The 12,128-nt window shown below is 42.0% G+C and overlaps 1 protein-coding gene across 1 annotated transcript in view; it reads right to left on the bottom strand.

Annotated features, from left to right (window-relative positions):
• Positions 1–12,128, bottom strand: part of LOC134910908 (probable cation-transporting ATPase 13A4) — a 177,476-nt gene that overhangs the window by 43,772 nt on the left and 121,576 nt on the right. Inside the window, exon 24 of the mRNA XM_063919294.1 lies at positions 1,255–1,351. Coding sequence (XP_063775364.1) covers positions 1,255–1,351 — 97 coding nt within the window. The remainder of the gene's footprint in view (positions 1–1,254; positions 1,352–12,128) is intronic.

Genomic DNA, 12,128 nt, shown 5'->3' with positions numbered 1-12,128 from the left:
TAGCCCAGTTTCCGACAATGTCAATCCAACTTTTAAAAAAGTCGGATTGACAGTGTCGGGAACGGGCCAAACCTGTTGTGTTTGGCCTGGCATTGAATAGAGAGCTGTCAGGTCCTTTCCGTCGGAAAGACCCGACAGCAATTGAATATACCCCTTTATCAGGCTGAGAACATGAACAGCAGTTTGTTTGCCAATGGTTTGTATTTCAATATAACAATCTCTTAATTCAAATTTGTTCTCGAGTAAAAGTTGACTCTTCTGAAACCCTCATGCATCTTCATCTTGATGCATTTTCCTTTTAAAATGACTTTTATAAAGTGTACATTTTATTTTAACCAGATTAACAATTGCTTAACAAGTTGGGAGCTATGACAAGTATGTGGTAAGCTAATGCAATTATGTGCTGTAGTTAATGATTTTATGCAGACAATTTATGAGATCGTACCCTGGGCAATGCAGGGGGAGTCTCTGGTTGCCCAGAAACCACTCTCCTCTTGGCAAGTGACTCAAATTATAGCAATAGCAATGGTATATAATACGATTACTAGAGATGCCACCACATTATGCAGTCTAGGGACAGAGCAGAGCTGCTGCATATTCCCAGTGATAGCAGCTTTTTCTACCAAGTTTGCTGTGTGTGTGGTTCTCAGTCCTCAATCAGTGCACTGGACCAGAAAGTAACTGCCAGGAAGGAGAGACAGGAACCTTTCCATGAGGTGGGAGAATGTGTGCTTAGAAAGTACAGTACTTGTTCTATTATGTTTGTGTATCTATTTATTATGGTATGTTTATCCTTTTCCTGATCACTTATCTTATTTATATGATTTAAATATGTTTGGTACAGTCTGTACTATAGGCAATCTATAGTGTTACATATTGATACTGTATTGAATACAGTATCCAGTATATAATAAAACTATTGTTTACATTAATTTCCAGGGTCATTACTGGGTTCTTCTATCGCTCCCCCATACTACCACACTTACTTCAATGTTCTGCAGAGTGGGAGATTGTGGACTGCATTCAGAAACTCCCCTCTAGAAATCCTGCGTTTGCCACTGGGTACCATACGTGAAACACAGTGATCACAAGTCCAAACATAACGTAATAAGTACAATAGGTGAAAGTCTTATAGATAAGATAATATTTTCATCTTAGTAACATTGTAAGAAATAATACTATTGTTTTGTTGTGCTTAACAAACATTAACATCATTTTGTAGAACTTCTAAAGAAGATAGAGTGATAGCCATACCCAAAAAAGAAGTAAAATGCAAATTATTGCTATCAGGGTGAACAATGTCAAGAATTTAAAGATGGAGAATGATGTAACAAGAGTATTCCGTCCTTCCCTGCCCAAGAAAAAAAAACAATTGGTTAATAGTAATATGTACATTGTATAGAATTTAATATTTAACTACAAAAGCTTATTTCAAAACGTAATTATTTGGGTCACCTTAAGTGGACATGTGATAACCTATTTAAAATGAAACGTTTTTACCAATGGTGCTGGTCAGAGAGGAAGGATTTGTGGTATACCTTGCACTCTAACAGCACAAAATGGTGCTTTGTCCAAACATGGCTACACACAATAGGGGCATGTACGTAGGTTTTTAAATCCAGATAGGAGAAACAAATCTCTTTGCAGTGGTTTAAAATCCCCATTAAACCACTGAAAGCAGATAGGTGAACTGATATTATATATATATATATATATATATATATATATATATATAAAAAAACAAATCCAATGGTATAGGCATGCTACTAATGATTACCACTGTTTGTCATATAAAGGTAAATTAAATATATGTCGCAACTAACGGGTGAGTGCCTATACCATTGGATTTGTTATATTATGGACTTTACTGGCCCTTTATGGAGCACCGTCTTTTTGATACATTGGAGCAGTGAGTGTGGACATACTACATAAATATATATATATATATATATATATATGTATACAGTCTATAGCGTGAGTATATGAAGTGCATTTACCAGTCTTCTTTGTAAATATCAGAAAAACAAACCACTTTTATTTATGTGACCAGTCAACGTTTTGGCCAGCCTCAGTGGCTTTGAGAAGACTTTACAGCATATGTGACCACCACATCAACACACCCATATACCCTTACCTCAGCCATCTTTATACCAGCAAAGGTATGTCCATCTCTGGCCACGAGGGATGCTACCGGAAGTGACATCACACTCGTTTTCGGAAGCTACTCAAAAAACATCCCCATCCATAGATAATTATTTTTACACTATTAATTTAAACTTAAGCTACTTAGCAAAGTGACACCAAATGTAGGGATCAGGTTTAACCTCAATGTAATAGCGCTCAGGCTGGCTCATGTTGCCATCCGGGATCGGACCTGACATCACTTCCGCCCTTCCCCTTTTCTATTACTCCGTACTTCCGCCCTATGTGGTGATCACATATGCTGTAAAGTCTTGATAAAGGCCACTGAGGCTGGCCGAAATGTTGACTGGTTACATAAATAAAAGTGGTTTGTTTTTCTGATATTTACAAAGAAGACTGGTGAGTGCACTTCATATACCCATGCTATATATTGGACTATTGATCCTGAAGTTTGTGGCACCCCAGCAGCTGGGAACATTGAGGACAGCGAGTATGGCTCCTTCTGGGAAGAATATATGAGGATACATTAAATATACTTTGAGCAAGCACCCACCAACAATAAATTATGCTGGGGAATGTTGTCGGTAGTCAATTTGAATATTTTTGCATTCTAGGAACTTCCGCACAATTATCTATATAAGTTTAACTCACAAGAAATTGGCCTGGTGATGATTGGTATATTGTTTTTAAATAATGGTTTTAATTAGCGCTTCGTACATTTTTTGTGCATATTGTTTTTGGGAAATTTGCTCAGTTTAGTATTTGGTGTTTATGAAGACAAAAATTAGTTAATAGTAAAGATGGATAATATCTGCTCTGCTTTTTTTGCATAAAGTGGTAATGATTAGGGTATGTTCCTTAATTTACAGTGTTAGTGTTGATTAAATGATTATGATTATTCATCGTGAAATATGGCACAAGGAACTAGCTTTTTGGATGAAAATTCCTTAAGTGAGGCAGAGAACTTATTAGTAAGCCTTACTGATGATGAGGTTGAGAAAATATTGTTTAACAAATTACAACTTGATCAATTACCCTCTCAGACCCCTCTCGATCTGTTTCATAAACTAAACCACCTGAAAAAACGTGAGGTTGAACGGATGTTGCACGGTCAATTTTTGTCCGAGTATTTTTGAAAAAACAAAAACCAAGAGGGTTCAGAATATATAGCACCCCCACCATTGGGTGCAGGAACCCAAGTTTTTGTGTCAAATGGTATGGGGCGCTTAACAAGTGCTCATTGGATTTAATAGCACTTGTGATTGAGGAGGTTGGGTTGGAACTACAGAAACTGTGGAATTAAAAAGTTTTGAAAGGGATCATACTCATATCTTGATCACTGATAAGAGCAAAGATTGGATGCAGCGCATCCAGGTGCCCGTTGAAAGATATAAGACGGATTTGATCTCCTTCAAACTCAAGAAACTTGAACGTGTGGATTTGGACTACAAAAGACACATGGTATATAAGTGGCTTTCAGTTGATGATACACAATCAAAATTCCAGGGAGGACGTAGATTCAGATGCCCTTGCTTTAGAAATTACTTGGATAATTCTGGTTCCAACTCCTCGTCTGAAAATTAAAATGAGGGATTACCCCCATCTGGCAGGTCTTTTTTAGAACAAAATACCAGGTCCAGAATAGGAGGTCGAGGTCAAGATTCGGGAGAGAGCACTCAAGGAGGGGGGGAGCCAGAAGAGGAAGGCCAAGAGGCATAAGAGGGGGGAGGAATTGATTTTTAACCTCTCTTCCTACACACTTACTGATGCTGAGACTAGACTGCCGTCAAAGGGATTGTCATTTATACCTACAGTAAAGAGTGACCCCTTCTGCAGGTCGGTTGACCTATATAAGATAGGATGGAATTTGAGGTTAAGGGAGTATTTGATAGAGGACAAGACAGTAACAGCAGGATTGATCCCAGCATCTTTAAGAATAGAAATACGTTTAATCCAAACTCATCTAACAACAATTTAAAAACCTTTCTTAAAATGGTTGATGGTGATTACAATAAGACTGTGCAAGAGAAGTGTTTTTACAATCTACATTATGATGAAAGGAAAGCACTTAAAGATCTTCAAAATAACACCTCTGTGGTAATAAGGAATGCCGACAAAGGCGGAGCGGTGGACCTACAGGACTTTACTGCCTATGATAAAGAGATTAGGAAACAATTAGCAGTTTTTAATACCTACCAGAAACTTGAATTCAATCCAATGGGTAGAATTAAGAAAGAAGTGGACAATCTTTTGTTGATTAGCTATTCCAACACTTGGATTAATGAGACTATTCGTACATTTTTGATGTTAGACCACCCTATATGCCCCATTATATACATGTTACCTAAAGTGCATAAAACTTTTGGTAAATCCCCCTGGCAGGCCTATCATCTCTGACAGTGGTTCCATTCTTCAACCTATTGCACAGTTTCTGGATTTTCATTTTAAGACATTTGTACAGAATTACAGGAGTTACTTACGTGATACGGCTCAGATTCTACTTCTCATTTATCTAGCACCTTCTAGAAGATAATGCATAGAATCTGATTGGTTGCTAAGGGCAACATCCCATCTTAAATAGAACTCCCATCTTAGTAAATTTACCCCTATGAATGATTTACCATCTGAATACTTGTTCACCTCTTTAGATGTCTGTTCACTTTATGCAGTTATACCCCATGTGGAAGGAATTGAGGCAGTGGAGAATACTTTGATTAAGGGTTCCTATGATGGACCACCAATCCAGTTTTTGGTAGAACTATTAACTAAGGTATTGAGATGTAATCATTTTCTCTATCAGGGTGACTATTATGTTCAACTCATGGGAACCGCAATGGGTTCAAATTTGGCGCATGCCTATTCAAACCTATTCATGCTACAATATGAGGAAAAATATATTTTCACTAAATACTCTGAATAGATTTGCTTTTTATAAAAGGTTTATAGATAATATTTTCCTTATTTGGTCTGCAAGTGAATAATCTTTTAACACTATGGTCACAGAATTGAATGCTATAGATAGTCTGATTCGATTCACATCTAAATGCAGCAATACCTTTTTGAATTTCATTGATGTGACAGTCCTTAGGAATAAATTAAGTATACAGTATACCCTCTTCCGACTGACAGAAATACCTTATTATGGGCTACAAGCCATCACCCGCATTCACTTACATCTAATTACCGACATCCCATTTCCTGCGGATCCTGCAAAATAACTCTGATCAGATGTTGGCTGGGGTGCTCCGATCGGTTTGCTGAGCAAGGGTATACTAGTGGAGCCATTAATCAATGCCTCACCAGAGCAAGAGAATGCTTTTATGGAACCGCTAATTCTTCACAGAGAAAGGAGTGTATGTCTAATCATTTGGTCCTTAATACCAATTGTGACACTAGTATAAAACAAGTGCACAAAAATCGATAAGGCGACATTGGCCAATCATAACTTCTGATGATGTCTTTAAGAAAATCCATAAGGAGTCGCCTTTGTTGAGTGTGACAAGGGGCCGAAATTTGAAGGACATGCTCTTTAGAACAAATATGCATCCAAATAAGCCATTAGAGACCAATTGGCAGGTGAAACAAAATGAATGCTTTCGATGTTTGAAATGCACCACATGTAGAGCACTAATTGTGGGCAAATATTTTTGCCACTCGCACATTGGTGTGAAGATATATATATCCCTATATTTGGTGGCACTTTGCTAAGTAGCTTAAGTTTAAACCAATAGTGCAGAAATAATTATCTGTTGATGGGGATGTTTTCTGAGTAGCTTCCGAAAATGAGTGTTACGTCACTTCCGGTAGCATCCCTCATGGCCGGAGATGGACATACCTGTGCAGGTATAAAAAATAGGATTTTGGTACTTACCAGGTAAATCCTTTTCTTTGAATCCATAGGGGGCACTGGAGTACTCTTGGGTTATGGACTGGGCGTAGCCGGAAATGGCACATATTTAAATATTTAAATTAGTAACTGGCCATCCCCTCCATAATCCCATAGAGCCTTCAGTATTTTTACTGGGCCGAACAGGAGTGATAGAGAGGATGAACCATAGAGAATTACATATAACATTATATGAACCTATAACATTATAATATAATGGTCAACCCTAAAGTTGACACATAACGGAACTGATAACAATCAGTTGATACCATAACATCGAATGCATTGGTGATAAAGTGTTACCATAAGATCCACAGACCTTACCACAAGACAGGTAAACTGCTCTGGGTGGGCGTCCAGTGCCCCCTATGGATTCAAAGAAAAGGATTTACCTGGTAAGTACCAAAATCCTATTTTCTTTTTCATCCACTAGGGGTCACTGGAGTACTCTTGGGACGTACCAAAGTTTCCCCCTTGGGCGGGAGAGCAGTTTGGCACCTGTAACACTAGACGGCCAAAGCTAAATGCTGATGCCGCAAATGTAGCCAACCTGTAAAAGCGCACCAACATGCGCACTGATGGTCATGCACTGATGACCATGTAGCAGCTTGTCTACGCTGTTTCGTAGAAACTCCACGACCTGCTGCTCCTGACGTTCCCAAAGAACGTATGGAATGGTCTGACACTGATGTAGGCGGTTGAAGCCCGCTTATGACGTTCACTAGAACGTTTGGAATGGTCTGACCCTGATGTAGGCGTTGTAGCCTATTATGAAGCTAAGCCTGATGTATGATATAAGGACTGCTTGGTAGCTTGTAAAGCCATCTTCACTACATTATAGAGAACAATGTGTCTGTTCTACGTACAATTGTTTGGGTTACATAAACGCGTAGTGCGCGCACCACATTCAAAGTAACTTAAGTTCTCGAACATATTGATAACCGAGGAACTACATTAATTAGTTGATGCGTGACATTATACGATCTTTGACTGGAACACGGAATTTGTGCGAAGTTCCGCCCTATGACCATAAAACACCAGATTTGGGGCCTTGACATGCAAGCCACCCTATGTTAAAACACGCCTTGCTGAGAGGCTAAGGCTAAGAGAAAAGTGTTTACCAATTGATAAACGTAACATCCACTTGTTGTAAGAATTCAACAAATGAAGACTGTAAATAAAAAACCTAAAACCAGATCACGTCCCCTGGCGCTGTAGGTGGTGAAACCAGATCACGTCCCATGGCGCTGTAGGTGGTATAAATGGAGGTCGTCTGAGGACACCGTGCAGGAAAGTGTGTACAATCGGCAAAGGAGCCAAACACCTTTGCAGGTAAATTGACATGCAGAGACCTGCACCTTGAGTGTAGAATATAATCCTTCACCAAACCCAGTCTGTAAAAATATTAAAAGACGGGATAACTTGAAAATGATGTTGGAAACTTCTGAGCGTCACACCAACCTATAGAGGCACGCTAAACCTTGTGATAATGAGCTGACGTACTGGCTTCCCAGCCCCTAACATGGTTTGTATACCAGATTCTGGAATGCCATCCGTTCTTGAGAGCGCTTTGAACAGCCACCCCGTCAAACGCTGCTGCGCTAAATCGGGGTAAAAGAACTGACCCTAGTGGGACAGGTCCGGACGTGGCGAGAGCGGTGAAGGATCGGCTGCGAGTAGTTCGCGGAGATCCAAGAATCATGGCCTCCGAGGCCAATGTGGCGCCACTAGTATGACTGTCATGGAGTCTTGTATGATCCATTTTAGTACCCGAGGAAGCAGCGTAACCGTTGTAACAGATTCACAACGCTGTACAGCCACGCGATCGTGAGAGCATCAGAGCATCTACAGCTGCTGCCTTCGGAGCCCTTGTACTGGACACATACTGGGATGGACACATACTTGGATGTTTTTTTTTTTTTAATTTGTTTTTGCGAGATGCCAATAGATACCCCTGTGGGTAACTCCACCGCTGGACCAACATCTGGAACACTTAAGAATTCAATGCTCAGTGTCCTGGAATAAGCTGCCTTCCAGCTGTTCACTCCCAGAATGAACATGGAGCAACTTGCCGCATGGTCATGCGACTTCGATTCCGTCCTTGATCGGTGATGTATGCGATCGCCGTTGTGTTGTCTGACCGCACTTGGACAGTCTGAGAACGGAGCATGTGGCCCGCTTGCCGCAGCGCATTTGACCGAAATCTCCGTGATTTGTGAAGTTAATCATTTGGGACCCCAGGTCCCCAACCTCTGAGACTCGCGTTCATATTTAGAATTATCCAATTCCAGACGCCGAACATTGTCCCTGCGGTAAAATTATGTACTTGGAGCCACTAGAGTAGTGAAACGCTGGCCCTTAGAGACAACCGTACTATTTGATGAACTTGTAGGAGCGTGCAAGAACTTCCAGGTGAAAATGACCTGAGTGACTCCTTGCGAAGTAGAGTGCGTCGAAAGACGTCACTCTCCTTACCAATAGGCAAAAGGCCAAACGGATTAAGACTGTCCGTGGCTTGCGTACGAACTGTACGTGATGACGAACAGTTTGTGTGGTATGTTCAGGCAGGTAAATCCGTGCAATCACGGAATTATCATAGAAACATAGAAACATAGAATTTGTCGGCAGATAAGAACCACTTGGCCCATCTAGTCTGCCCCTTTTTTTTTTTTATATTATTTTTTATCTCTAACCTTATTTGATCCTTATTTCTTTGTAAGGATATCCTTATGTCTATCCCATGCATGTTTAAATTGCTCTACTGTCTTAGCCTCTACCACCTCTGATGGGAGGCTATTCCACTTGTCCACTACCCGTTCTGTGAAATAATTTTTCCGCAAATTTCCCCTGAACCTCCCCCCCTCCAGTCTCAGTGCATGTCCACGTGTCCTTTTGCTTCTCTTCATTTGGAGAATGTTTCCCTCCTGGACTTTGTTAAAACCCTTGATATATTTGAAAGTTTCTATCATGTCCCCCCTTTCCCTTCTCTGCTCCAAACTATACATATTGAGATTTCTTAGTCTTTCTGTGTATGTTTTGTGATGTATGCCATGCACCATTTTAGTTGCCCTCCTTTGTACAGTTTCTAATGCATGAGTCCGTTGTTACGGAATGAGGCTTGATATCTCTAGGTTAACAATCTAACCATGCTGAACGACAGCCTTGTACGTTAGTAAGGGCCGTTGCATGACGAAGCTTGGAGACGGAGCTTTAATGAGCAGATCTGCAAAACACTGAACTGTTATCACTTCCAGGGATGAGCTATCACGATAGCCATTACTTGTGACAACCCTAGGCGCCATACGAAGCCAAAACGGTAGCGCTTGAAAGCGAGAATGGTTTTTACTGCCAACTTAAGTAGGCCTGATGCGTCTAAGTACCTATTCTTGTTGAAATCCAGAATCACTGTGATTTTCAACCTGTAGTCACCAACTGCAGGTATTCATGAATGTGTAGTATAAGCGACGCCCTGATTGACCTGAAGGGTCAGTATCGGACTGACAGATTCAGCCAGCTTTGGAACTACCCCAAACTGGAATAATGACCGTGACTCTGTTGTTGACTGCAGTCAAAGTGCTCAATCTACTAGAGCTTGTATGGCGGTGTGCAGAACCGCGATTTTATCTTCTGACCCAGGCAGACCCATCTTGCAAATTGCAATGGTGGAAAACAATCAACCTTTGTCTGGTAAACTGCGAACCCAAAAATTGCGGATCCCCCAACTGTGGATGCCCACAACTGACGATCGGCGATGGCCTGGAAACTCATTCTAGCCCTGGCTTTTCAGTGGCTTAGCTGTAAACGCCACTGAAACCCTGGTTAAAGATGCCTGGAAGTAGGTGGCAGCACTTTAACCGTATATTGACGACAATCAGACAATTAGAGGTTATCGAAAACCACGTTCACTACCACCTGACCCGCCTGTGGCTGTTTCTGTAGCACGGGCCCGAAAGGACCGAGATGTAAAAACTATATCCTGAATCTATTTATTTAGGAATTTGTCCAAGACAGGACGAAACATGTGGGCAGCGTAAGGTAATGTTTCTATTCTCGTTTAGAAACGGACACCGTCCTGTTAAGCACGTAGCGAAAAAACACGTTGTGCCGCACTAGTGAAACTGAAAAGCGAGCACTAAACTGGCTGACGTCCACAGAAACCGTACCTAGATATTGAGCAGATTCACAAGTGTGATCAGCGAGAAGCGTAAGGTGTGCTTCTTGTAGGGCAAACGTGAACTGTTTTACCATGCAACCACTGCCCTGTTAAGCCGAAACCGGGCCCAAACCAGGTTAAACAACAGCCCTACTGCTGTACACTGTAGGACACACTGCGACGGGTATCTCTGAAACTGTCAAATTAGAAAACAATAATAACAATTGTTCACAGTCAGTATATACGCCAGCCTCCCCCAACGAGGAACGGCAATAGTGCGTATGTGCAGTCTTATTTGTCCGACGGACTCTGCAGCGAAGCTGCTATGTCTTAGCCTTACTCCTTATGTACACGGACAAACAAGTACAGAAGTATAGACCAGTACCGTGACTTGTACCACGTAAATAAAGTGTGTATAAATCTACATTACAGCACACGTGTTCATCTTGTGCTGTACAAAACCAAGAAAATAAAATTCCTAACAACACCCCGGCTCCTCTAGAGGCCGAGTGTTGTAGGGCAGCAACTTCCTGGGAAGAACCAGGAAGTAATGTTAAAATGGTGTCCGGCCATGTGCTTGCTTAGTGCAAGATTGCTGATACACCAAGTTCCATATATATATATATATATATATATATATATATATATATATATATATATAAACACATAGATATATATTAATACATGCACATGTATATACACAGACACTGTATACTATCAGTGTGTAAACACACAAACACATATACACACACACACATATATATATATATATATATATATAAATATACACCCATATATATATATACAACAGTTATATTGTATATGTAACAGAGCTCTGATATTGGCCACAGGCTTAAAATTCCTGATGATTTTGCTGCCTAAACGCAGCTTAGTTATTGGGGCCTCCCTGCGGGCTTCCCCCCCCCCCCCCCTCTCTCCTGCAGAAGAGAATTATTTGCAGGTGCAGCCTTTATTATGGCTGCCGATTTCCGCCACACTGCTCCCCCCCCCCCCCGTTGTTCAGCAGACGGGAGACGGGGAGTGCAAGTCTTACCGAGTGCACGTCGGAGATTGGTGAACGGCTGCCAGAGCGGGCCGCGGCAGCAGCTGTCTCCGGTCAGCTCGGCCGCACACCCCATCAGAGCCGTATCAGGGTAGAGCGGACGGATTGGCGAAATGGGGAGCGGCGAGCGTTCCGGCGGTAGTGGCGGGAGCTGCTCGCTAGCTACCCCTGCATGCGGCCAGCGGCGCCGGGTGACCCAGGAAGCGTTGAGCGGCCTGCGCAGTGCCGGGGTTCGCTCGCTGGCTCCATCTGCAAGTCCAGTGGAGCATTATAGTGGCAGCAAGGTGTATCTAGTGGCAGGCAGCAGGGGAATGATTACAGTTAAAGTATATAAACACATACAGTCCCCCCATAATGGGCGGCAGCGTGAGCTGACCGGCCGCAATAGATCGAAAAAGTAAGTAAGTGAGCGGCGGCAGTGAGAGCTGCCTACCGCTCAGTACCTGCTGAGGCCATGACGGGACTTTTCTGTAAGCGCCGTCCTGCGTCCTTGTGCAGCCCGTGGCTGCAATCAGCTGCGCTGATTTTAGTCAATGGCGGGGCCCTTTGAATGAGCACCGGCAGACCATCTGCTGCTAATGCAGCACCAATGATCCCTAACCCGAACTTCTCTGATAAGTTGGGAAGGGATCAGGTAGAAAAACCAAAAATAATCTTGCTTGAAATAATCTTGCTTGAAGAATCGCAGGACATTCAGTCCTCAGTACCTTCCGCTAGAGGCACAGAAAAATACTGGGGGCTCTATGGGATTATGGGGGGGATGGCCAGTTACTAATTTAAATATTTTAATATGTGCCATTTCCGGCTACGCCCAGTCCATAACCCAAGAGTACTCCAGTGACCCCTAGTGGATGAAAAAGAAATGGCTAGGGTAAGGGTATATG

This window comes from Pseudophryne corroboree, chromosome 4 (genome assembly GCF_028390025.1).
Source record: "Pseudophryne corroboree isolate aPseCor3 chromosome 4, aPseCor3.hap2, whole genome shotgun sequence".
Classification (NCBI taxonomy): Eukaryota; Metazoa; Chordata; class Amphibia; order Anura; family Myobatrachidae; genus Pseudophryne; species Pseudophryne corroboree.
This window is presented reverse-complemented; position numbering and strand designations above follow the sequence as displayed.